The sequence below is a fragment of the Taurulus bubalis genome (genome assembly GCF_910589615.1).
Source record: "Taurulus bubalis genome assembly, chromosome: 9".
Classification (NCBI taxonomy): domain Eukaryota; kingdom Metazoa; phylum Chordata; class Actinopteri; order Perciformes; family Cottidae; genus Taurulus; species Taurulus bubalis.
In genome coordinates, this window is record NC_136597.1 from 24,507,088 (window position 1) to 24,533,886 (window position 26,799).

The window sequence follows — 26,799 nt, forward strand, 5'->3', positions numbered from 1 at the left end:
GGACTAAAGGTTTAAGTTAAGCTGTAGACTGGACTAAAGGTTTAAGTTAAGCTGTAGACTGGACTAAAGGTTAAAGTTAAGCTGTAGACTGGACTAAAGGTTTAAGTTAAGCTGTAGACTGGACTAAAGGTTAAAGTTAAGCTGTAGACTGGACTAAAGGTTTAAGTTAAGCTGTAGACTGGAGTAGAGGTTTAAGTTAAGCAGTGGACTGGACTAAAGGTTTAAGTTAAGCTGTAGAATGGAGTAGAGGTTTAAGTTAAGCTGTAGACTGGAGTAGAGGTTTAAGTTAAGCTGTAGAATGGAGTAGAGGTTTAAGTTAAGCTGTAGAATGGAGTAGAGGTTTAAGTTAAGCTGTAGACTGGAGTAGAGGTTTAAGTTAAGCTGTAGACTGGAGTAGAGGTTTAAGTTAAGCTGTAGACTGGAGTAGAGGTTTAAGTTAAGCTGTAGACTGGAGTAGAGGTTTAAGTTAAGCTGTAGACTGGAGTAGAGGTTTAAGTTAAGCTGTAGACTGGACATAAAGAACACACTTCGAGGTCGTTGTCTCCCATCACCCTGAGATGGGACCGGCTCCTAGCAGAGAAACGGCGTAATGGTGAGTTGTATTTTTATGCACTTTAAAATAGTTTGTATGCCGGTCGTATCAGTTTATTACATCATATTTATTATTATATTACATATTTATCGCCCACACCATGATGGCCATTCTGTGAAAATATTGTCTTGAACGAAACCGGTCCGTGGCGCATCTATGGTGAAAAGTATTTTGGGCCCAATGACATCACGTTCCATGACAAAGTTGAGAGTGAACCAAAAGACAAAACTAACAGACCAAACAGCTGAACAATGAGCTGACACTTGATAATACGTATGACAGAGAGACACACACTGAACATTAGATGATTGCCTTTATTCCATGCATGGCATACAATAATGGTAATTCTCCTTAAATAAAAAGCATTTATATATTTAAATTCAAGGCTATTTCTATAGATTCATGATCCAGTGGCAAATATAATATTTGACGTTAATGGCGATAGAATAACGACGTGCCATACGATGCGCTTTAACAAGCAATAAATTGTACACCAGGACAAATAGATCATGTAGGTCAGACATACGATTTAAATACGACTAGTGCTCTGTCAACTAAGGCACTCAAAAAACCAACTGGAAAATAATTGAGTTGAAATGGTCCAGATAAAGTGGCTGTTAGTTGAAAACTTGAAAAAGGCGACATTTCTTTCAACAGACCAACAATGAAAGAATTCCACCAGACGCACATCTTTCTACTTAAACACTAAATGCTTCAGATGATCACTTGTGTCGGAGGCGTTTTGCTGCGTTATCCACTCGAAGGGTCTTTCTCTGTTCTCAGATAGCCGACATGCTTTGAATGCAACATCGTCCAACATTGCACAATAAACAATTATAAAGTGTTTTCATTGCAGAACAGGTTACACTTTCATTTCCAAAAAGCAACACCTACTCTTAAATAATTATAGAATTACCGATATGAAATTCGCATGACCTTTTTTTTTGGTACACTGTACACATTCGTTGCATTCAATGTGGTCACCGAGATGCACTATAGGCAACACATGTATGTACAAGTGGATGTTGCATCCATCCAAACCGACAGTTTCACTCCATTCGCCCAAATTCTTGACGTTCGGACGACAAATATATTCTCCAGTCGGGAAATAGATGCAAATGTTCCGGAGCGAGGCCGCTCGTTAGTCCTCGCTGTATCAATGTACAGTACGCGTGCACGGCGTTGTGCACGAGTTCGGCCCTCTCCGCCATCAGTGTTGGTCCGTCATACGAAGCTCTCCTCCATGTTGGAGCACAGCAGGAAAGAGTCGACGAGCCGCGGTTCGATCAGCTGCTGGTGGTCGGCTGCCTCGATGCTGTCTGGACACCCCGCTGCCAGCCTCCTCAAGGCAGCCTGGGGACACACACACACACACACACACACACACAGATCAGTATGCATTCGCACAACCCCCCACCCCCAAAAAAACACACACAGAAAATATGCATGAACACTGGCAAGATCATGCTGCACTGCTGTATACACACACACACATGCTAATACGTTAGCAATCACACAGTCAGCAGGGTAACGAGGCTAAATTGCACGTGGCTGAAAACCGTGAATACGTTGAATGTCTTCTTTTTTTTTTGCATTCGGACCGCTGCGGAAAGTCACGTGGCACGTAAGTTATGTTAACATTTAAGATTACAAATGATCTGTGAGAGCTCAGCATCCTTTGAAGGCGAAAAATCCGACACCTACAAGTGCTGGACTTGACCCTTTGGCTAAAAGGATAAAATAGAATCGCATTAATTTGAATAGACTGACGAGTGTGGGCACAGTGGAGAGGAGGGCATTTCTCAGCCCAATTAAGCTCCTGAACATTACGGGCTTCAAATCCCCTCATCGGCCCGAAGATCTGGTCTTAATAATTATGATCAGAATGAGAGAATGATGAAGTGCGGGGCAGGGATATTATTCATGATATGTACATATTTAAATATACGGCGTTTGAGATGATGTGTATCGGTCAGCTAAACATGGCTTAACGATTCCGAGGTTGTGATATATTTCCAATTTTCAGATATTGCCCTGTGGATGTAATTAAAATCGACAGTCATTTGGCGCACTGATGTTCCACGTGCAGGTCCTGCACAAAAAATGCCCTCAGTTTGTACTATTTAAAGGGCCAGTGTGTAGAATGTAAGGGTATCTATTGGCAGATATGGAATATAATATTACAAACTATGTTTTCATTAAGTTTGTAACCACCTGAAACTAAGAATGATTTAGTTTGAGTTAGCTTAGAAGGAGCTCTTCACATCTGTACAGGCAGCCGGTCCTCTTCACGGAGTCAGCCATGTTTCTACAGAAGCCCAGAACGGACAAACTAAACAGTCTTTAGAGAGAGCCTTTCACATTTTACGGCACCTGAAGGCCACCGTAGTTCTTCAACGCGCTAGTGAAGCTGTGCTAACGCGAGGGGGCCGAGTGTACGACGGACTTCTGTGGCTCCGAGAGTGTTTTTGTGGGGAGGACGTCCGCTAAGTGAGGCGAACAGCGTTATCGCGATGTCGCACTCTGCAGCTCACATTACAGCAGTCTCGGAAAGAGAGAGTGAGTAGAGTAGAGAGTTTTCTTTTACCAGGCAACCAGTGTTCTCAGTAATGTGCACGGACCTATTTCAACCAAGAGAAGAATTAAATGTATTCAATTAACTCCCAACGTTAGCTTTGTTAGCTAGCTTACATTACACATAGCATTCCACACACGCTATTCCATTGGTTGCAACCTGAATGAAATACACTGGAAAAAAGGCCACTTCAGATATATACTGTATTGCTTTTTACTAAGAATACAAGGTGTTGAAATTAGATGTAATGTTTCGGCCTTTCAAGGTAAAAAGAGATCTTGAAGTGAGCTGTGAAAACTCATTTTGAGCTATAGAAGTATTCCAAAGATAAAGCCTGTAAAGCTCAAAAGTACAAGATAACAAGATATTCAAGATGCATTTTCTAAAAGCACCTTCCTAAATCTCACTGAAACGTGTTGTGGGAGGTGATAGTGTCATATTTTAAAACGTTATGATATATTCAGTAATTATATACTTGGTCAGATTGTTTGTGTTTTTACAATGTGGGCAAGGTGAATGTTTGAATGGCATATTTGTATTCCGGACATGGAGTAATTTACACATATATAAGGGTATGCATGCACACACACACACACACACACACACACACACACACACACACACACACACACACACACACACACACACACACACACGCATTTAAATGGACGCACACTTTCTACCTACCAGGCAAGCCACCAGCACTGAGTCGCTGTTATTTCTCTCAGTGGGGGAGCGACACAGTTCAATAAGACGAGGAACAGCTAAAGACAGCAGAGGGGGGAAAAAAATGTTACACACTTGTCCCATTCTTAGACATTAATATTGACCATAAACAAGGGTGAAGACCGAGCAGATGTCTTTTTATAATGCTGAGAACATTCCCAAAATGTTTCACTTAATGTTTTATACACCTTTAAATGCACTTAATGAAAAATATATCATTATATCTGCTAGTCTCTAAGAAAAGCAGTACTTTCCATCTCTGGCTTCTGTCATGGGGCATAAATGCATGTTACATTGTACTAATCAGATGAAGGGGTTTCATAAAGCATTCACACAGCACCGCTTCCCACGAGACAAAGAGGCCTACTGAAATAAAACAGTACATTTGTATATCAAAGGGGAAGTTTTACGGTCGTAGATGAAGAGCTCTGGTCCGCAGAATGATGCCGTGAGACATGTTTACCTCCTTAAATTAAATATATACACAAGCTCCAAGAGGAGGCAGAATCACGTGCAATTTATGGTTTTGTTGTCATTAAGGCTCTTAAAGTGCAGCGTGTAGAACATGGCTGCAGAATGCAACCAACTATAACTTCTTCTCCTGGCAAGTAGCTACAGTGGCCCGCGTGAACGTGCACACGTCAAAGGTGTATTCACTAAAGAAACATACTTATTTAAATGATATTCCATTCCATGCCATACATCCCCATGAATGCTTCAAACTGGCCCTTTAATTAAAAATGGAGTACCTCAAGGCTCAATTCAAGGTCCATTGGAGTGGCGGGGGGGAAAGCATGCATGGATATTTTCGACAAAGCACAGAGGGCGAGCGACTTCATTCTCCGCTTAGGTAGACGTAACTCCACCACATCTTTACATCACAAATGTTTGCTGCTATATTGATGCTCTGAATGACTTATTTTGCACCTTTAAGATCGGCACAGTGGTCCGCTGACTGTGACGCCCTCATCAGATGCCCAATTACTGTATTTATTTTCAATGCTGAATATTTTGTACACATTTCTTCAACACTTCAATTGTTTCCCTCAACTTTTTCTGCATTTCAACAGGACTATTCCATAAGTAATGAACTGTGTTTTTAGAAAACCGCAGCGCTTCCCTCCCCACCTTTCAGCTGGATGGCTGTTTGGGCCACATCGGGGTCCCTGCTCAGACGAGCCAGGGTGACGGCGGCTTTCTGCTGAACGCGCTCACAGGCGGCGCCCTCCGATGGACTCGGGGAGGTCGGCTTCTCTCCCAGCAGCAGCAGCAGTCGCTCTATTCCTGAAAAGAGACGGCACATAGTCGAGATTAGCGAGGAAGGAAAACGAAAGAAAGACGAAGATGAACCCGAGATGCAACAAACGGTCGTAAAAAGCAACGTATACATGAAGGGAAACCAAACACAGCAGTTTGAAACAAACATAAAGTTACACAAGACTCAGACACAACAAAGTGCTCAGGGGAATTAGAGAGGAGCCAGACATTACTCACAGTGCAGTGAGAGAGCGAACAGTCCAAAACCACTCAATACAACAAAAACACAGTCAGCTCGTCTTCAGGTGGTTACACATAATTCTCCACAAGTGCTTCGGGACAATTGTTGGGACAAAGCCTGCAACAAACTGACTTTGAAATACACCGTGTGGATTGTAGAAGAATAAACAGGCTTGGTTGTTCATCCCATGATCGCATTTTATAAATACTCGCCAGAGAGCAAGCCAGAAGATGTATTTGGAAGTGACTGAGGGACCTTAATACAGCAAAGCAAGAACTAAATGTGTGAATAAATATCAGATACCGGCACAATCAGAGGCGACAAGGAGTCAATCCATGTATGTTTAAAAACATAGATTCCAAGGAGCATGTTATACAGGATGGACTTGCATTTAAGAGCATGAAATATAAATAGTGCAATTAATAAATGACAAGTTCAGTTGTTAAAATATATTTGCTTATGCTCAGAGTTTGATGTTTTATTTAAGACGCTCCAGGCTACTTCAAAAATATTATCTGTTGCTGCCATCTTGAGGATTAAACAAGAATTACACCGACTTCTCTTGCCTGTATATCGACGTATGCGTATCAGTGAGGGGTTCAATACACGCGGATGTATTTGTCTTTCATCCAACAGAAAAATCGGCCATGAAAAATAGCATTCATGTAAAAAACATTGCTGTGAAATAGATTACCTTGGTCTTGCAGGACTTCAGGGGCACACTGCTCTAAGACGGACAGGTTGGCCAAGATTGTCACCACCTGAGATGAAAACAAAATAAAACACAGAGTTAATAAGACAGATAGTCTTATTTAACCTAAGCTGGTTCAGATATACCATACTAGTTCACTATAGTTACATATAACTACACTCCCAGCTAAGATCTGCCAAGCAGCTGCTTTGGTGTTTTTACCACTATGTCTTTTAGCATGGTGCACCTGGTCTTTGGAGTAGGGCGTGTCCACTCTCTGGCGGTCCCTGCAGGCCTGCAGCAGGATGTGGATGGCACTGAGCTGCAGGAGAATCTCACAGGCCATGCTGTCGAAGAAGGTGATGTTGGCCAAGGCTGCGGACGCCAGGAGGAACACCTCACCGCAGGAGGCGGTCTCGCACAACTCTGAGAGAATAAGACGTCACTCGTTCAGTAGAGCGGTTTAAAGGGAACACAACGACTCATGTAAGTGCAAAAGTTGTTTTTCCCCTTTATTCACCATTCCATGTAAAACACGTTTAGACAATTTGGACGCACGAGCAAATATAGAGGCCACGACAGATGTTATGGATTTAGAAATGACACAGCTGAGTAACAGGGGACAGGATGTGAATAGAAGGAATAGAAGGGGAGGGCAACAAGAAAAGTTAATAAATATAAATAAATACATGGAGAATGTGATCTGTTTGGGGTTTTTGCATTTCATGCAAACTTTGCAGGATGGTTTTGGGTTAGTCCTATTTTTTATTTCTGTTAGTACACATACACACACACACACATGCATGTTACCCCCTGCTTACGTTAACATTCATATTTGAGTTGTGGCATTGATTAGCTCACCAGCAGCAGGAGAGAAGTAGTGTTAATAAAGTATTCTTTATTAAACAGTTCAAACTTTATAGTTTTTCTGTCGTCAGAGATCCAAACGGTACTGATTGGTGTTGGACATTTTTGTTGTTGTTGCTTTTTAATTATTGCAACGTGGACGTAGTCATCGTGACATGACGTGGACTGCAGTTATGAAGCTGGCCATGTTGTTTTTTTTGCAGTTTTTTTATATTTGGAGTAACACAGAGACATCGTCTCTGGTAGCAGCAGCAACCTGTCAATCACAGTGAGCCCGCCCTAAACATCCGCTGCTTTATGGTCTGTTTGACTCTGAATGGACCATACTTTACTAAATGTACATCATGCTGTATTGAAGAAGACTTGAAACTAGAGATTGAGACATAAACTCATGTTTACAATGTTTACTGAGGGAATAAATCAAGAGAGGGGAACTTCTATATAATCTGACTTCTTGTTGCCACTGTCCCGCCCTGCTGGTAAGTGGAGAGAATGCATGTTTTAAGACCCTTCCTGGTTGTTCCTTAATTTAATTGTCTTAAATCTCGATTGCCAGGTTTTACACTGTGATCTGTAGGTCTTTAGCTTGTTTTCAGCCTCAAACTCACTGTTGGGTTTTAGTTTTTTGTTAAACCTAAGAACAAATTCTGTTTCTCAAGAAGACCCAAAGGTCTGGGTTACATTATGAGCACATTGGCCACAGCCACTCACTGATGAGCGCGGTGACGATGTCGTGCATGCTCTCCAGGAAGCTGGCGAGGTGCTGCGTGGACGTGTGGTGAGGCGAGGTGATCTGAGCCACCACCGCCGCCGCCTCGGCCCTGGCTGCTTCCACGCTGCTGTCGTCGGTCAGGATGTCCGCCAGGCACAGGATCCCGTCCACCTGCACATCGGACAGCATACAGTTCAATAATTTATTATAATCCGTTATCTTACTAGAACGCAAGCAGTCGTCTTACTCTTGTTGTTTCATTAGTCATTTACAGTCAAGGACATTCCATTTCTACCTCTACAAGAGCAGTGTTCATGCAAAACATGCTAGCCGTTAGCCTTTGACCTCCTGACCATTTTGTTCCTACAAAAGGCTCATTCATGTTCACTACGACGCATTAATGAATTTAACCAAATCCGAAGTTGCTGCTTCTTTGTCCAAATCCAAAACTATATTAGAAACCACCGGCGGAATGGGAAAACAATCAATAAATGTTAAATATTCTTTAATTTCATGCATAGCACAGTTTGTAGTGAATATGTATTTCATAAACCACCAGTTCACTTCACCATATTAGAACCAGTGCTGCCGGTTTGATAGCTACATGGGCGTTTGTCTTTAAGTTGTGGCCTAAGAAGGTCAAAGGTCAAAGCAGGGTTTGTGCAAAAAACAATCACATTAAAATTTATTATTTTTTTTATACTTTATTTTATAGATGTTTGACTTGAAGGGGATTTTATTAGGTAGGTATTAACTGTGTTGGTCAGGGCATATTCACACAGCTAGTACATCAAGGACCAAACTGGAACCACGCTTTAGCCGTTTTTATAGTGTGTGATTTAACGTCCTTTTTTATATTGTCACTTAAAAATTAGCTTAAACTTGCTAAACCATGAGTAAGCTAATTTATTAAAAAAACATCCAATAGTAGAGGCACAAATCCATTTCAGTGGGATCAGTCTGCAGGCAAAAAACTCTTACTTCACATTTCATCTCAACACTGCAAGAATGACAAAAAAAACATCTGCAGCATCACCGGCCAACCAAGCTGGCAGCTAAGTGTCCATGAAGGTGTCAGCTTGGCTGGAACTGGCCGCTACGCCCGTAAAGCCATCACAATTAAAGCACTGATTTAACGGCCAAGAGACTCGTGTATATCTGGCTGGCATCGGCCCAGAGTGTGTGCATCATCGGGTTGGAGTTAGAGAAGAGCAGGACATTCTCTTCTGTCTAAAGAGAACTTTACTCAGGGTCGAGAGGTCATGTTTATCTCATCTCTGTGTTTGTGTTGGCTTGTGCTGGTGTGTGTGTGTGTACGTGGTGACGTGTTTTACCAGCCTTCTGGGGACATGAATCTGTGTATGTCTTGCGGGGACTCGGACAAAATGCACGTCCCGTAACGTAAATCGTTAGAATTTAGGGTGAAGACTTGATTTTATGTTAAGGTTTAGGATTGGGGTTTAGGTTGTGGTTATGGCAAGTCTCTAGTGTGTGTGTGTGTGTGTGTGTGTGTGTGTGTGTGTGTGTGTGTGTGTGTGTGTGTGTATGTGTGTGTGTTTTCATGAATTATTATTAGAGGCTTCAGGAAATAATGGAGCTGTAGAGCAGATATGTGTCCACTTGGGGGCAGTATTACACAGTTCATACAAACTTTACTACAGCTTCTTTGCACCTTTCCACTGGAGTTCTTATCAAGTCTCCGCATAAGTGTAGAAAATCAGCACGGTGCTATCAGTACTATCAATTAAAATGACAATAGAGTATCATGTCATAAACTGCATGATCGTGGTTTCTATTATGGCGATGAAGACCTAAATTGTGTCCTGGGGATAAATTCCTCACATGAAACATACGCAACATTTAGTTTTCTTTATTATTCTTTAATTTTACTGAGTCACAGTTATTATTTCTATCACTGGTGAAAGCAAATGAATGTTTTTGATGCTCAGCCCAAAACTCCTGAAAACCAAAAAGTTTAGAGCATCCGGAGTGAGGCAAACCGTCAGAGCCACACCTGTCACTCGTATCTGCTGACGAGCATCAGTGCACTGAGCTTCACAGGGCAATTCCCTATTTTGGTCTCTGTGGACGTCAGCAGCACTGTGCCATCGCGACCCACTGACGTGGAACAATCCACTCTCTAAACCCCCCACACGTCCCTACCCGCACATCCTCCTCCTCCCTAAAATAGGATATTCCCTAACTCCTCATTTACCATACACCGGATGTATCTCATTCACTTCTCTGGCCTGATGCCAAATAACTTTTCTGTTTTCCTTCATGTCATCCTGTTGAAAGTATTTCAGCCTGAGACCATAGAACAACAGTGCAAACACCAAGTTGAATGTGTTACGTTTCTTCTCAGTTAACACAACATTAATACTGCAGAGAGGCAGCACTAATGAGTTAACACAGTGACTTTGTAGTAGGGCTGCAACAACGAATCGATAAAATCGATAAAAATCGATTAGCAAAAGTGTTGGCAACAAATTTTATTATCGATTCGTTGTGTCGCGCGATTATTACGGCAGTCATAAAGTCGCGGAGAAAAAAAAAAGAGCGGCACAGAGCCGCCAGCGTGTCTGAGATTGGAGTGAGAGACTGAGCAACGCTGAAGTCGTGATCTTTGCAAAAATAGAACATCTTGGATGTGACATGTCGAGTCTTGGCCAACCAGTGTTAAGCGTTAAGCGTCTACAGCGGCTTCATTTCCCTCAAACTTGTTGTTAATGGAAGCTAGTCAGCTTGCTAGCTTGCTATCACGTTAGCTAACGTGTTTGGGTTGTGTATTGTCGTTAAAGTTCCGTTATGTTCCGTTACAGTTCAGTATTGCTTGTAAAAAAACGTAACGTGGTGAAACATGCCGTCACCCCCTGGTCTGGTTCAGTTCACGCTGTCACTCGTTAACGTTTAATCGGCACACTGGCGGATCTGGCTGCAGGTTGTTTTTTTACTCAAAGTAGACTGAATCAAATCACGTAGTTGGGCTTAGCCAACAACGTCATTTCGTGGTCGTAAGAGGCCCAGAATAAAATACTTTAAGGAAGAGGACTCTATATGCAGCGCAGCTTGATGCAGAGCTGAGATGAGGTGGAGCTGGGCCTGGAGGTTTCGGTCAAAACAGACGTGAGAGGAGCAGTACAGCTTCCCACTGTCCCAGTGTTTCATACATATTGATAAAGCAGGGCATGCTAAAGCAGCCTCTACTCCAAGGAGATCAATTACAGTAAAAAGGCAGATGTAAAGCATACATGTGTATGTTTTTAGTGTTAGTCCATTTTAATCTATTTTTTTTAATTAACAGCTTGGGGATGTTCAAGGAGCAACCTGTTTGTGCTTTCTGAACATGTTTTGCACTGTGAATTTGCACTGTCACTTCTGTTTTTGAACAAAGGGTTGGAAAGTAATGTTTTTTTGCTTTTTTATCCGATTCATCGATTAATCGAAAAAATAATCAACCGATTAATCGATTATTAAAATAATCGTTAGTTGCAGCCCTACTTTGTAGTTTATATCTGTCAGTCGGTTGTTTTTATATGTAATTCACAGACTTTATTAACACAAGCGTAGTAGTTTTACGTGGCAAATATTCTGTTTTTATCCTGAACCCCGAACCACTTAGTTTTGTTGCGTAAAAAAAACAAAAACAAAGTAAAGCTACTTTGGATGCTTTTATTTTGAAAAGACACTAAGAAACTGACTTTAATAGAACTGACGCCGGAGCTTCATAGTTCGAAGCGTGGGGCCAGTATTTGACAAGTTTGGGAGTGATAATGTGTGTTTTTGTGTGTGTTCATAAAAACTGTGTATGGGAGTGGGAGTGGCTTATGACCAGAAAGTGAATGACTTCTAAACAGATTCATGTTCCAGCCTCAAACTCATGATTCATCTGCTGTAGACGGGCATTATTGCACTCAGCAGTGATGCCCCCAATACATAAGCCACGCCCACTTTCTTAACTGAGCCATTTATCGTAGACACTTGTGGAAGCCGTCATTGTACCTCAGCAAAGTTTATTTTCCTTTCGCTATGGCGATCAAGTGTTTCTGTGAATGGATGCATGTGTAGCTTCACATTTGTTTGTCCTGTAACTATCCACGATACAACATGGCCAGTGTGTGTTGCACGTACGTGGGAATTTCCGGGTCTGAAAGGTGAAACCAATGTGGAAGTGTCATTGGCTTGCATTCTTTCTACTGGCCAGCAGGGAGCGACTCCTTGTGTTACAAAAAGAAGTCAGATTGTATCAAAGTATTATCTCAGTAAATCTCAGTTTTTAGAGTAAAATAGACCATGAAGCACAATATGCTTGAGGGCGGGTCTACCTTATGATTGACAGGTCATTACACGGCGTTGTCTAGTCGAGTAGTAGTCTGTGTTTCCGTCCTTCAACTTTGAAAACGTTTAGGAAAGTAAATGGTAACATCTCGGTTGCCTAAAAATGTCAGCGTTTTGTTCTAATTAGCTAAACTAAACTAAATAAAATGGCGACGGCCAAAAAGCCGAACTCAAAGCTTCAAAACCGCAGTCCACAAACCAATGGGTGAAGTCACGATGACTAAGTCCACTACTTGTAGACAGTCCATGGTTGCACATTAATGCAATCATGTCCTATAATCTCATGATGATCTAGCTCTTCATATATAATGACGTTTAAAAGTTTGAACTTTGCGTCTGACATATTACTGCAGTCATCTGCAGTCCACTTCATACTTCATGGTGAAGTTCTGCTTCTTTGTCTATCCAGAGCAGCTGTGTTCCTAATCGATACCCTTCCCATTCGCCATGTTGTGGCTATACAGTGTTCCAGTTGGGGATAAAACTAAGTTGCATACACAGTACATCCATCAACGAGCAGCGCAGATGCACGCCGGCCCCTTCTCTCCATCACCCTTCAACAGTGACAGTTGTGCTTCTCAAGCCTGAGCGCTTGCTAACGTAGACTTGCCTGACAGCGTCTCTCCCGGGGACAAGGCAGCTAATCTGGGGCGGACTTTGGTTTCCCCCGTAAAAAAAAAAGAGTTTTCACACTCGGATGATTCACGCTGTCCCAGCTGCTGCGCATGTGAACGCAGACGCCGCTGTGGCATCATTATTAGCCGGATTCTGGTTATATTTGTCTTTCCGGACGCGCTCCATTGACACAGGTGCGTCTGTTGTTTATTTTGGTTGAATTCCCGATAGAAGCGCAAACAAAGAAGGACGTATCATTAGCTTTCTCTCCGTCTCGCCTTCTTTCCCTCACGCGCAAGTCACCCGGGTCTAAATGTTTGACCCGTCAGCAGTCAAGAGGTCCCATATAATGATCTCACCGCGGAGACACACTGCGAATCATGACTCATCTTTCTTTGAGTGCGTGTACTGTATAATTCTGTCATCAGGAGAGAGAGAAAAAAATAACAGTACACAGAACGATGCCTATTTCCTCACCGGCTCCGATCCTAAAATTATACAGAGAGAGTTTAGTGGCGGTTCCCCTGAACCTGAACTCGGTGAACTCGTTCATGAACATTTAATCAAGTAAATAGCTGGAGAACGCGACTGCTGCAGCCAAATGTTCGAGTAACAATGCAGGAATATAATGGATAACAAACTGCTGCCTCTTTGACGATGTAAAGCTGCCAATAAGTTATTTTGAGACATGAACATAAGTTTCTACACTGCATTTTCTAATGGAGTCTGCCGAGAGCAGAGGCTAAAAAACACCTGTGACATGCGTATAATCCTCCTGGCTTCAATCAAGGAAGTGTGATCCAAATGTAAGTAGTTAAAAACACCAGTTGCATTATGGTTAAATGGTAATTAAACCAAATGTAGCGATATAGCGGAATAGATCATTTCATTCGTTTCCAGAAACTCTTTTATTTCTGCATTTAACGATCCTTTATGCCACGATCACACACTTTGTTTCTGTGCAGCTCCTCCTTTCTCCTCCTCCTCCTCCTCCTCTTCCTCCTCCTGCTGCTGCTTCTCTTTATTCACCTGTGAAAATACACTAAGCCTCCCAGGCGTAACATAGGCAGTGAGAGCTCGGCTAAATGTGTCCAACAGTAGACGGACTGTACTGTGCTGCTGGGAAGAGCGAGAAAGACCACCTGCCATCAGCTGATCAGTGTAAACATAATCTGTCTGGGCTGGAGGTAGCCAAGGTATTTTACTGGAAGTACTGTACTTAGTTGAGATTAATGTCATCTCCCTTTTCTTTCTTTCTCTGTGTGTGTGTGTGTGTGGGTGTTTGATGTATGTCCAAACACACATTTTGCCAATGCAAGAACATCTGGATTATTACTTAATTGATTCTGGTCACAAAACGCAGATGAAAATGAGCTTTCTGTGAATGAGTCAATTGTAATTAATTCAATTAAATGAACTTGTCTAATCAGATATCATTATAATGTTCCAATAAATGAGTGTCTGTCTCGTGTAGTTCAACATCTGGTCTACCTTGTCCAGCTGGTTGATGCCCTCCTCCACACAGCAGATGGAGGCCACCGTCCTCAGCGCGTGAGCGTAGAGGTCTCTGAAGCGGTCCTGCCTGCAGATCTTAAACAGGACGACCACAGCTCCTTCCTGTGGAGGAAGGAAAAGTCATTAGATGTGTGCGTGTGTGTGTGTGTGTGTGTGTGTGTGTGTGTGTGTGTGTGTGTGCATTAACAAGAAATACGGTGCTTCGTTAATCTGCACTGATGAAGAATCGTGATAAAACCACGTCAAGCATCATTCACCGTCCGTGTCTTGATCAGCTGTGTTTTGGATGAGCTAAAGATGCTGAATCCTAATTAATCAAAGACAACAAATTGCATCTGTTTTCCTGCCACATATCCGATGATGACTACTGCATTATGGAACCTTTGTATGTCCAGACTCTGGAAAGATCCTGCTGTCGGTTTAATAAAAAAAGAAGTCTGCCGTCACTTGAGATGTTTTTCTATCAGCACTAAAAGGAAAACAATCCTTTCCCAATCTTGACCCAAGTGCTGCTGTTGCCTAAACCTAAACCACACACTGGCGTCGTGGTCCATGCGCTTTCTGTTTTCAGAATCAGCAACTACCGAGTCCCTGCGGTTCATACATGTAACACTTCATTCAGTCATCCAACGAGGCCTGTTTAAACAATCCAGGCCACGATTACATATGACAGCAAGACGTAATTGAGAAAACAATTTGGTAATATATCAACATCATTTCTAGAGGACAGGGTTGCATATTTATATAACGTTAATGTGAAAAACAGTTGCATATTATGCATTTAACAAAAGGCTGAAATGCCCATAGTTAAGAATGTCCAGCAACAACACATGATGACGCACCCAAAGGTGTGTTCTCATATGAAGATTATTGTTTTGGTTATTAGTCGAGTGGACACTGTGTTTGTTGCAATTGGTTTTCTGTACATTTTCACAGTTAACATGAGACAAATAGGTGGTTAGATTGGGGAAAACAACCTTCAGTGAGATTTGACATTTTCACATTGGGCATATACCACCAAATTATTCACCATAAGTCATAATCAGCCCTTGTCTTTGAAGCACACATGATTGTTCAAAATGATGGATCAATGCTCCGTGTTGGACTGCGCTGTGAGAGCCAACGGGTCCAGCAGATCTAAGCCAATAGCAGCGCGCCGGTTTCAAAGAGTCCACGAGACCCGGAGTGACCGATGGACTTGGCCGGCTTTACTCGACGGGCCTGCCAACCACAGAACCCAGCAAATGGCTCACACAATCTATCATGTCAGATAAAAACAGCCAAAATATACATATTTCATGAATGGAAAACACTGAGCTGGGAAAAAAACCAAAACATGATTTGCTCGCTATAATAGCTGAGGCCATTCTGTTGGATTATGCTTGGCGTAAACAAACAGAAATAGCTCCTGTACTGACTATGTCTGTACCAAAGCACCCCTCTGAGAAAAAAACACTTGCAGGTATTGAATTCTATTGCAGGTAGATAGAATTTCCTGGACGAAGACGGAGCCTGTACATAACGACCACCATTATCCTAATAAGGCCATTATACTGGGCTGGCATGTCTCATATGCTGCTAAGGCCATGCTGCTGGGGCGTGGAGTGACTAATCATGCTGCTCTCCAGCCTGACCGCTTTTCCCTGTTCGCCACCTACGCAATATTGTTCCGCCGTACCTGGAAGAACCGGCAACACCAACACAACAGTTTTCAGTAAACCCATTGGAACTCTGTAGAGACTCGCAGGACGAATCAAGATGTGTTTGGGTTGCGGGGAAGAGATTTTTAAACCTTTTGTTATGCTGTGACGCAAATGATTTAACTTTCGGAGTGAGTCTGCGGAGAGAATCTCCTAATGGTCGAACGCACTTTTGAGCTTTGGTTGTTTGGTCATATTTTGTGACTTGGATTGAAGTTTTCTAGTTTAGAGTTCCTTGATACCAGAGATTTCCAGAGATGCTGCAACCAGGGAACAAGTGGGACCTCTCAACTCTCCCACGCAATGGGGGTACTGGCAGGACGCTGGTTGATGCCGCCAGGCCGAGTTAAACAGGACCTCTGCTGTGAAAAATTCCTTGTTTGTGTAAACATTCTATGATAGAGCTATGCGTCTATCTTGGCATGCAGATGCATGCAGATGTTCTCAGCTCTGGACCATTATTATGGCTGAGAAATATGGAGTTAGACAAAAGGATGCTTAAGTTACAACAACTTCCTTCTTTTATGGCGAAAGACGCTTCTTCACCAACACGCCACACCAACAATGTTGCATGAAAACACAAACGTTTAATAGCTTTTGATTGCAAGGGTCTGTAAATTGTCATGACCAAATTTGAAATTGATCTGATTACAGTTTCAGGCAGAGTTCGTTCAAGTACAGCTCCTGCAAAAAGCTAAAAAAATTGCTAAAATGGTACATTTAATTCAAAATGTCTGACTTCCTGTTGGGTTTTGTGTATACCCCCAAGAGCCTTTTTGGTGTCTTCACATTGGATCTGCATAGCAGGGATTTCATACATGTAGGTTACATTTTTACAATTTTGTAGGTGGTGTTATCGAGCCATTTTGTGTACCAATTAACCTGAATTATTTGGTCTTCTAATTGGATAGTCTAGCTACAATAACATCTATGAAGGCGTTGAGCAATACTTAAGTAGACGTTGTTAGACTTGAAATAGACTCACAATTAGATGAATCTTCATAACATTTAGCTTTCTTTATCCACTTTAAATCAGAAATGTATTACTAAACCCCCATTGACTTCCAGACAGTTCTATTCAGACAATCATCAGGTTGTAGTAGACAAAAAATAACAGTTTCATCTTTGCTGACTGCTTTTCCTTCTCACAGATCGTTGGTTCTTGTCTGTTGTTTATTTCCCTTCCCCATTAAACAACTTCCAGTTCTATTGTTTCCACTTCAATGAACGCACTTATCCTCACACTCGTGCCTTTTGGTACTTGCCGCACTAACATCATCATGTGAAACTTGACTACTTGTCTAAAAATGCCTCTCCATCCGTTTGTTTGCATGTGAAGGTCGACGCGGCGTGTAATTTCCTTCCATCTCACGGTTTTCTGAACGGAACTCAGTGCTCTGGACTGTTGTGCTCGCTCAGACAACGCATGCCGCTTCCTGAGGTTGCAGGCAGTTTACGTCTTGATTTCCAAACAAAAACATTTAAGAAAAGGGTGGAGGAGGAAGCTAAATCACTATGCTTGTCTGACCATATAAATAGCCAAAAGAAATGGAGACACCACTTGTCTATCTCGTCTCTACGTATGTAGTTTTGATGACTCGCTGCCTCTCACCAGGCCTGATTTATTGCCACGTCATGCTCATCCCCTGCCAGAGGAGCAAGGGCACACAACATGGACATTTAGATCGGTATCCATCATGACAGTAGGCAAACACTGAGACGGCAAACTCTCATGTACATCATGCAACAGTCGCTTTCTAATATTCCAGCTGCTGTTTGATTTATGAGGTGGCACATGACTCAGTGTTAAACACCGTCGGCTCATATAACATGTTTCTCTTTAGTCCTCGCAGCCCTGGCTTTAGTATTAGTATCTGATCTGAAAATGTGATTGTCTAGCAATGTTTTATCCCTGTGGTACAAGAGAAAATAACATAGATGGTTTTGGTGGATTAAAGTAAGTGTTCTTATTCTTATTTTTTACATCCTGACAGCAGCCAATAAAGCAAATGCTCTGGGGAAAAAAGATAGAAAAATATGGCACCCACGGCTGTCGCGGGACTGTAATCGGCCCGATCTGATTGGACGTCCTACCTGCCTGTCAACCTGCCTTAGCTCGTCTTACCGTGCACTTATTGCGCGTCAAGCTGCCGGCTTGTTGTTCACGTTCATCGTGATAATTTTGGGGGAGTGGCTTTGGAGGGAGGCCTGAAGCGACTTGGCGACTTTCCTACTAGTTGTAGAGACTTTTGGAGCTAGTGCTGCTCGCTACTTTAGCTTACTCTTGCTGGTTTCTCCAATGTTGCCGATCCCAGCTGTAAGCGAAGCTTCAAGTCCACATCTTTCATTTAATAAACACTTAGTTTACGTTTGACAATCCTCAAAGTATGAATTTGTTGATTACATTCAAACAAAACCCGTGTGGAAGACTTTATGACTTCATAGCCTTGATGTGATGTAGAAGTGTTAGCAACAAAAATGATCAGCTGCTCCCATTTTCCCCGAGGAGCTGCCACTGCCTTAAACTGCCTGGTTTCATTATGCTGCTCAACACTGTTAAACACATCTGCTACTTCCAGCATACATACACAATGATTTATCTCTATTCCGCCACCACACATTTAACGTACCTCCCTTCTCTCCACACGCAGCACTCACTAAACACCGTCTGACTCTGGCAGAGAGACGGAAAAGCAGGAAATATCAGGGGCCCACCCAAATATTTAAACGGCTCGTTGCAGTTTTGCAAAAGTAAAGTCGGCGTGCTGCGGAAAATCCTAATGAGCGAAGCGCCCGGATACGAGCCAGAGGATGCGCTCTACTGTAAAGAGAGAGTTGTGACAGACTGACTGGTGCTAGTTCATTAGCTCAGGCGGCAGGTGGAGGACGTGTTGCATTGGGGATTCATTAGCAGCCATCGGCAGGCGGCGTTCCTCCAGACGCCTCTCTGAGGGCTCGGCCAGCGGTGCAACGGAGGGAGGTAGGAAAAGGTGGAGCGCATTGAAAGGTAAAGCAACCTGCGTCTGTGACCAATGCTCACTCCTAATGGGAGCTGACAGTATTGATCTGACAATCTGGCAGCAGCGCAGGTATGTGTGTGTGTGTGTGTGTGTGTGTGGGCCATCAGGAAGAGTCTTATCAAGAGTGTCCTGGAAGCAGTCTGTTGACTAATGGCCAATTGCGGCTTGCTGTCTGGTCTGTCTTGTCTTATCTCCCAGTGAAATGGCTTTTTAGAGGCATGTATAGAGAGATAGCTGCAGGCCTGCGCCATGAACACCGGCAAAAAGGCGGAGCTGATCATAACAGGGGTGTGTCGAGAGGGAAGTGAGGGGTGGAGATGTACAATCAAAGAAAGAAAAGAATACATCCTGCTGCCCGACTTGCCACTGACGTCAGGATCGCCGACCTCGCAGGTTTTTATGCACGATGAAATGCGTCGGTTGCAGTTAACACGTTCTCACTCACAACTCTCCAAATACAGCGGCTTCAGACTATGATGGTCGTCTTTCAAAGAAAAGGAAGTCTTGGCCCTGGTTTCCACTGGCTGGTCTCCTGGGTGAAAGTCCTGTGTTTGTTTGACCCATCCAACCCACCTCGCTCTTAGCATTACATCAGTTGCTCTGACCTTCTAATGATGACACGGAGTCCCACTGCTAAAGGGTGCCTTGGTGAGTTGGTATCGGTCCCCAAGGGGAGCAGTGGAAATGAATCTCCCCCTGAGTCAGACTCGTGGCCAGAGTGGTGATGTCATTGTCAGCGCAGGATCAAGGCGGTACAGAGTCAGTACCTTGGCGATGATGCTGCAGAGCTGAGGTCCGTCCTGGGTGAGGGACAGCAGGTTGCTGATGGCACTGCCGATCGTGTGAACGCTGTCCGACGAGTCGATCTGCTTGATCAGGAGCTGTGAGGAAGATGGTGACGTTTCTTTATCAATTACACAACCAGAAATGCAGTTGACATCGTCAGCGGCTGAATGCTGCTAAAGTGTTTTCAAATAGTTTTCCTAAAAGTGGATTAAAGACGCTCCTTGTGGGAGTTTTCTGTAATCATATCATCTTTTAAATGATCCATATGACAAAAGCTTTTGTTGGTAAAAACATTTATATATTAAAGTCTGTTATTTATTAATGGCGCCAAATTAAGAAATAAGCCAATGGGCCATTTATAATAATAATTTTTTTTATAAAGCACATTTCGTAGACAAAAGAGGTCACAAAGTGCTGTACAGTTTGAAAGACACAGTAAAAACACATTAAAATTAAGGCTCCAGAAGCATATATTTAGTAAACGATGGAGTCCTGTCGCACCATTATTGTTACAATGAGGTGATTATTACATGTTGTTTGGCCCTCGGGTAGAACTGCCCTAGCTAACTCTCTCTCTACACACACACACACACACACACACACACACACAATCCTCTCTGGAAAGCATATATAGTACACTCGGGAATGGACAATTATTGGTTCAACTTATTTAAATTATTTATTTAATTTAAATCATTATTTGTATTTATTTATCCCCTCTTTTCATTATTATTATCCTTATTCCCCCTCTTTTTTTTGACCACCATGTGATGTTGTTCTTTCTGTGTGTTGTACACTGTACCTGAATATCATGTGTACCAAGACATACAACTGAAAAATTGACAAAGAATGTGACTGTTTGAAAATATATGCTGTTGTTATGTTGTTGAAAACTAAAATAAAAAGTGAGTTAAAAAAAAACTAAAAAAAACATTAAAGTAGTGAAAAATAAATAAATAAATTGAGCCAAGTTATATCAGCCTGGATATTAGGAAAATACTTAAATCACAGTAACGGTGAACGTTGCTTTAAAGCTATTCTATTATTTTCAGACACATAGTCTTTATTCACCATTATTATTCCCACAAAAAAATAAGACTCTCTATTAAAATAGCTGTTACTACATGTGAAGGGGCCCAAGAAGTAAAACACAAGGAGCATTCTGGGTAAGTATTCAGGGCTTGGGGGTCATAGTTCAGTTCCATACCCGGATCTCATTGGCTAGAGCCATGTCGATCATGTTGCTGAAGGAGTCGCTGACGTCCGTCAGGATCTCGTGGATGGCCTCCCTCATGGACTTCAGGAAGAACTCGTCATCGGTGTGAAGGCATCTGCGAGTTATGATTCCATGAGTTATGATTCCATGATTATGATCCGCATAAACCCAGCTGTTTACAGAGTCTTACCTCTCTGTGATATTGGTCAGCTCCAGACACTTTTCCAGCAGAGATTTCTCATACTGCAACACACAGAGGTAAATAAATGGTTTCAAAGTGTATTCTATAGAGAATGAGTGATCCACATGCAGAGCTTAAAGTGAGTGGCATACTTTTGATGCATAGACAGTACATACATAATGTTGATTCATCTAAACATGAACTTAATTATTACACTCTTGCACGACATTATGCATTTACCGACGCATCACTTGCAGGTTTTTCAAGATCTTTGATATAGTTTGTCAATATAGCAAGTTTTCAAAAGGCAAATGTATAAAGCAACACAGGTATCTGCTTTTCTCGTCACATTTGCAAAATCCCTGATGGATCCATCATCATTTCAGGTTATTTATCTATAAAGATCTGAATGGAATCAACTTTCTTTGTTTTTGGTGTTTAACACACACACAGATTGGAAGAGGAAATCTATAATAAGGACATCATTTATTTAAGGGGGAAATATGATGGATTTGAAGAACTAAATATAGGTTTTTATTTGCATAAACTTCTCATTTAATTCAGGAGTATAGGGCTACTACTGTTGGGCCCGAACAAAATAAACTGATCACGTTCTAAAATTAGAACGTTTTATATAACAGCATGAAAAAGTCCTTATTATATTTTAATTGGTGCATCAGGAAGTCTTGATTTTAAAACGTCAGCACAAATCTTCCTTTGTAACTTCCTGCAAAGACCCCAAACTGACTCTCCATGCCGACCACACCTTCTGCATCTCGGGCGGCGTGCTCCGGGCGGCGCTGTACTCGTGCACCAGGGAGCGCACGTGGCAGTTGGCCCTCACGGCGGTGCTGTGGACCCTCTGCCAGCGGCCCTTCTCCAGCCGCTGGAACATCTTGCCGAGCTCCGTGCTGACCACCAGCGCCCGGCGGAGCAGCGTCTGCAGGTTGTTCCGGGCCACGTGGTCGCCGGCGCCGGCCCCCCCGGAGGCCACGATCAGCTCGCCCTGCTGGGCGTCCTCCTCCACCCCGATGGGTTTGGCCTGGAGGACGCACATGCACTCCACCTCCGTCATGTGGCGGAGGTCCTCCATCCAGCGCTGCACCGAGTCCACGTGGAGCGACTGCATGCGGGTGCTGCAGGAGGAGTAAAGAGACAGTTTATTCACATGGAGATGTGTCACGGGACGGGACAGGGGCGGGGACCTAAACTTAAGATGGGGGACTTTACTGATGCATCAAATGCCCTGGAGTTGGAGACCTAGAATGGCTAAATGCATTGTCAATATTTAGATTTTTATGGACTGTACAATACCTTGTAATCAGTCTGTTAATGTGGATCCAAAGCGCAGAGGTAATTTATCTCTATTAATCGGTGCATTCAGAGGAAATTAATCCTCTGCTTTTAAATTGATTTGCAGGTAGAAAATCCACATAAATTAACTGTACGGTTTTAGAGCATGCTCTCCTTTATTGGCATACAAATAAAAAGAACAAATTACTGCACAAACAGAATCCCATTGCAGCGATAAATCTGCCTGAGAAACACACAGATGCTGAGTGCATGTTGAAGCAGTATTGTCTGAGCTCCGGGAAGTGGTTTGTGCTGACCGGCGTGCTGACGAAAGCTTGAACTGATTTATATGAGAAACCCTTCATCATCTTTGCCTCCTCCACAAGAAATAACATGCTCAATCAGTAGAAAACTAAGTAAAGTGGTTACTCATAAGTTAAAACTGCGGACGATGACGGGTCATTTAAGTCGTCTGTGTGTACTCGCTTTCATTCTCCCTTTCTTTTTTTTCCCAATTATTTATTTCATTTTTACTAGAAAGTATCTGTCATGTATGCAGGTTTAGGCTTTAGGCTCTTATGAAAGTTGCTCAGTGGCGCGTGAAGTAAAAAAAAGTGATGTGATTTTAGCCCCAAAAAATTGAGGACCGGCAACTAAAAATGCAAAGCCTTTTTTAATTTTTTTATCGACAATCATCTTAAACCCATTAATTATTACAAATGTAACCTTGAACAGGTGCAGCAATAGTCATTAAAGGTGCTGGGTTTGTACAGGGTTACATTGTAAAACATTAATCTGAGAGGAATAACGTTGAAATAAATGATAAATAAACTAATAAAGGATTATCTTATCTTATCTAAAATGAATCACACTGCTTAAAAATTGCAGGTATGCATGCTGTGTGTGAGTCCACAGTCAGGATCATTATCACCTCATACATAAACCCCTACACACCTCCTCTAAAATGAAATTCCATTAATGCCACGCAATATAAACTGCAGCCTTAAAACCCACACGGCGTTCCTAAAATCAATGATGTGTGCTCGAGGTCAATTATCCAGCGATAACTGCCGGTTTACACACTTGTTAGTTGAAGCATTTCCCCGGAGCGCGGAGACGTCTTTACCAAACACTCCTCCACACTCCAATCTCTCTCGGCTCTGACCCGAATGAGCGAGACGGCTTAAAAGGCAAAGAGTCCCGCGCCCGCTGAGTCAAAGCTCCCTGAAAGCGGACGGGTCGATGGCTACAGCGACCACCTCTGCTTTGAGGCAACACGTGGGAGCGGAGCCTCTAATGACGCTGGATGTTTTCGCTCTTGGCTCTCTGGGTATTGTCAGTGAAAAGATTGGAGACGTCGGGTTATCGCGTTAGCATTGATTATTGGTTGACCCGGCTGCTTTGAGAGAAGCATTGTGGCGGCGCGCACGCCCCCAAAACAACGATTTATCTTTGACCAGCGACAGCCGGCGTCATTACGCATCATCTTCAAGGCAGGTATCGGGTTTCAGCCGGAGCCGGCTGCACAGGACCGAATCATTCGAAAGCCGCCGCGCTCCAGTTCTATCTCCTCCACGATGAAGCCACACAGAGCAGCTGTTTGCTGAAGGAACGTTTAGTTTAGGTCAGACAAAGGTCTCGTTAACAACAGCTGACCTTTACTCTGTCATCACGACACACGCATGTGCCATCTGCTTCTTTTTTTTATAGGTGAAGCCTTTCGGTGACAGCGTCTGTAATTTGATTTCATTTAAATATCAAATAAAAACTTTGAAGCGCATTTTATTTTCCTGCAACTTTTCGTATTTATTTCCCCAGAAAAATAAAGTATGGAGCCCAAATGCACACACACACACACACACACACACACACACACACACACACACACACACACACACACACTCACGCAGACACAATGCACATGCTGTCTATGGATATGTATTCTACATTTCAGTCAATCATCTGTCAGGCGAGGAGGTGGAATAACGATGCAGAAGTCTGGAGGTTGCAGCGAGGAGGCTCCCCGGTTCCCCAAAAAAATGATCTCCGGCAAATAAATCTCCCTCAATCTGAAAAAGGACGACGGTGTAATTAGCTGTGGAATAAATAACAGTTATCATTAATACGCAGCTTGTTCTGCTAAGTGGGGGAAATGGCTACGTGAGATGCGATTTTTAGTTTTAAATAGAGGCGATTAAAGAAATTAATTCATCCTAAATGTTCCTTGCAAATAAAATAATACTGAACCCTGCTTCAGTTGTTCCGCGTATTCGTAAAAGAAAACCACTCTCGACTAAAATGAGATGAATCCCACAGCGGTGACTCAAACTACGTGAGTCAAATTAGCCACAAGAGCTCGATCACTAGCCACTGAAGTGGAGATGGAAAGAGCTCTCCCTTCTAAATTGCCATCATCTTCCTCTACATTTCACCCAATTAACCTACACTTTCTGTGTGTGTGTGTGTGTGTGTGTGTGTGTGTGTGTGTGTGTGTGTGTGTGTGTGTGTGTGTAGGAGACTAAACACCGAAACAGAGGAAAAAGTCCAGATGTGTTGATCATACACTTCTGTTATGTTTATCAGGCATAATGTATTTCAAAGTGACATCCGGCGTCTGAAAATGCATAAAAGAAACAACGAGATCCATCTAGAAATGAGCGACAACGCGACATTTGCAACCATCTCCCACGGTTATATAACGGCATCACGCGAGGATGAACCCGTCTTGATTTACACGGCCGTCAAGCCGCGAAGCGTTCCCCTCGCCGCAAGAAAAAAAAGAGATGATAATAATGATAATAGGCTTGTTTTCCAAAGGAGGGGAAGCGGTGCACTTCAGCTCGCAGGGAATGACAAATATTTACACGCAGGGCCAACAGAGGGTCAGGCGACAGCGGCTCTATTATCCCCACGCGGAGATGAAGCATCGCTCGTCCTCGTCGCTGAGCAGCGAGCTGAGCAGAGATTTAAAATGTGTTTTTTAAGAATGGTACGGCATTGGTATTTCTGCACAGGGCTGGGAAGTCTGTTCATTTCTCGGCCCGTGTTTTGTATTAATGTGTTTTAAAAATAGATCAAAGGGAGATGCTGTTAGTGTTTGATAGTCGTACTCATGAAGTTTTACGGTGAGGGGAATCGGGATTGAATCGAGCCAAAATGAATCAAACTAGAGGGAATTGAAATGAGCTGATTGAGTGAACTTGAATTAAGGAGGAACGTGTGGATGAACGTCTGGAGGAATGTGTGGATGAACGTCTGGAGGAATGTGTGGAGGAACATCTGGATGAACGTGTGGAGGAACATCTGGAAGAATGTGTGGATGAATGTGTAGAGGAACATCTGGAAGAATGTGTGGAGGAATGTGTGGAGGAACATCTGGAAGAATGTGTGGAGGGACATCTGGAGGAACATGTGGAGGAACATCTGGAGGAACGTGTGGAGGAAGGTGTGGAGGAACGTGTGGAGGAACGTCTGGAAGAATGTGTGGAGGAACGTGTGGAGGAACATGTGGATGAACGTGTGGATGAAGGTGTGGAGGAATGTGTGTTGGAACGTGTGGAGGAACATCTGGAAGAATGTGTGGAGGAACGTGTGGAGGAACATGTGGATGAACGTGTGGAGGAACGTGTGGAGGAACGTCTGTAAGAATGTGTGGAGGAACGTGTGGAGGAACATGTGGATGAACGTGTGGATGAACGTGTGGAGGAACGTCTGTAAGAATGTGTGGAGGAACGTGTGGAGGAACATGTGGATGAACGTGTGGAGGAATGTGTGTTGGAACGTGTGGAAGAACATGTGGATGAACGTGTGGATGAACGTGTGGAGGAATGTGTGTTGGAACGTGTGGAGGAACATCTGGAGGAACGTGTGGAGGAACATGTGGATGAACGTGTGGATGAACGTGTGGAGGAACATCTGGAAGAATGTGTCGATGAACGTGTGGAGGAACGTCTAGATGAACGTGTGGAGGAACGTGTGGAGAAACATCTGGAGGAACGTGTGGAGGAACGTCTAGATGAACGTGTGGAGGAACGTGTGGAGAAACATCTGGAGGAACGTGTGGAGGAACGTGTGGATGAACGTGTGGAGGAACATCTGGAAGAATGTGTCGATGAACGTGTGGAGGAACGTCTAGATGAACGTGTGGAGGAACGTGTGGAGGAACGTGTGGAGAAACATCTGGAGGAACGTGTGGAGGAACGTGTGGAGGAACGTCTAGATGAACGTGTGGAGGAACGTGTGGAGGAACGTGTGGAGAAACATCTGGAGGAATGTGTGGAGGAACGTGTGGAGGAACGTGTGGAGGAACGTGTGGAGAAACATCTGGAGGAACGTGTGGAGAAACATCTGGAGGAACGTGTGGAGGAACGTGTGGATGAACGTGTGGAGGAACGTCTAGATGAACGTGTGGAGGAACGTGTGGATGAACGTCTGGAGGAACATGTGGAGGAATGTGTGGAGGAACGTGTGGAGG

The 26,799-nt window shown here is 43.2% G+C and overlaps 1 protein-coding gene across 1 annotated transcript; it reads right to left on the bottom strand.

Moving 5' to 3' along the window:
* Positions 1 to 892: 892 nt before the first annotated feature.
* Positions 893 to 25,928, bottom strand: insc (INSC spindle orientation adaptor protein; the record flags this gene model as incomplete). Its single annotated transcript, XM_079223402.1, has 12 exons — positions 893 to 1,945; positions 3,855 to 3,931; positions 5,022 to 5,177; positions 6,086 to 6,152; positions 6,330 to 6,508; positions 7,661 to 7,832; positions 14,106 to 14,231; positions 19,617 to 19,730; positions 20,843 to 20,966; positions 21,042 to 21,094; positions 21,799 to 22,168; positions 25,543 to 25,928. The coding sequence occupies 12 exons, from the start codon at positions 25,926 to 25,928 to the stop codon at positions 1,817 to 1,819; spliced, it is 1,953 nt and encodes a 650-aa protein (XP_079079528.1). The 3' UTR covers positions 893 to 1,816.
* Positions 25,929 to 26,799: the final 871 nt, after the last annotated feature.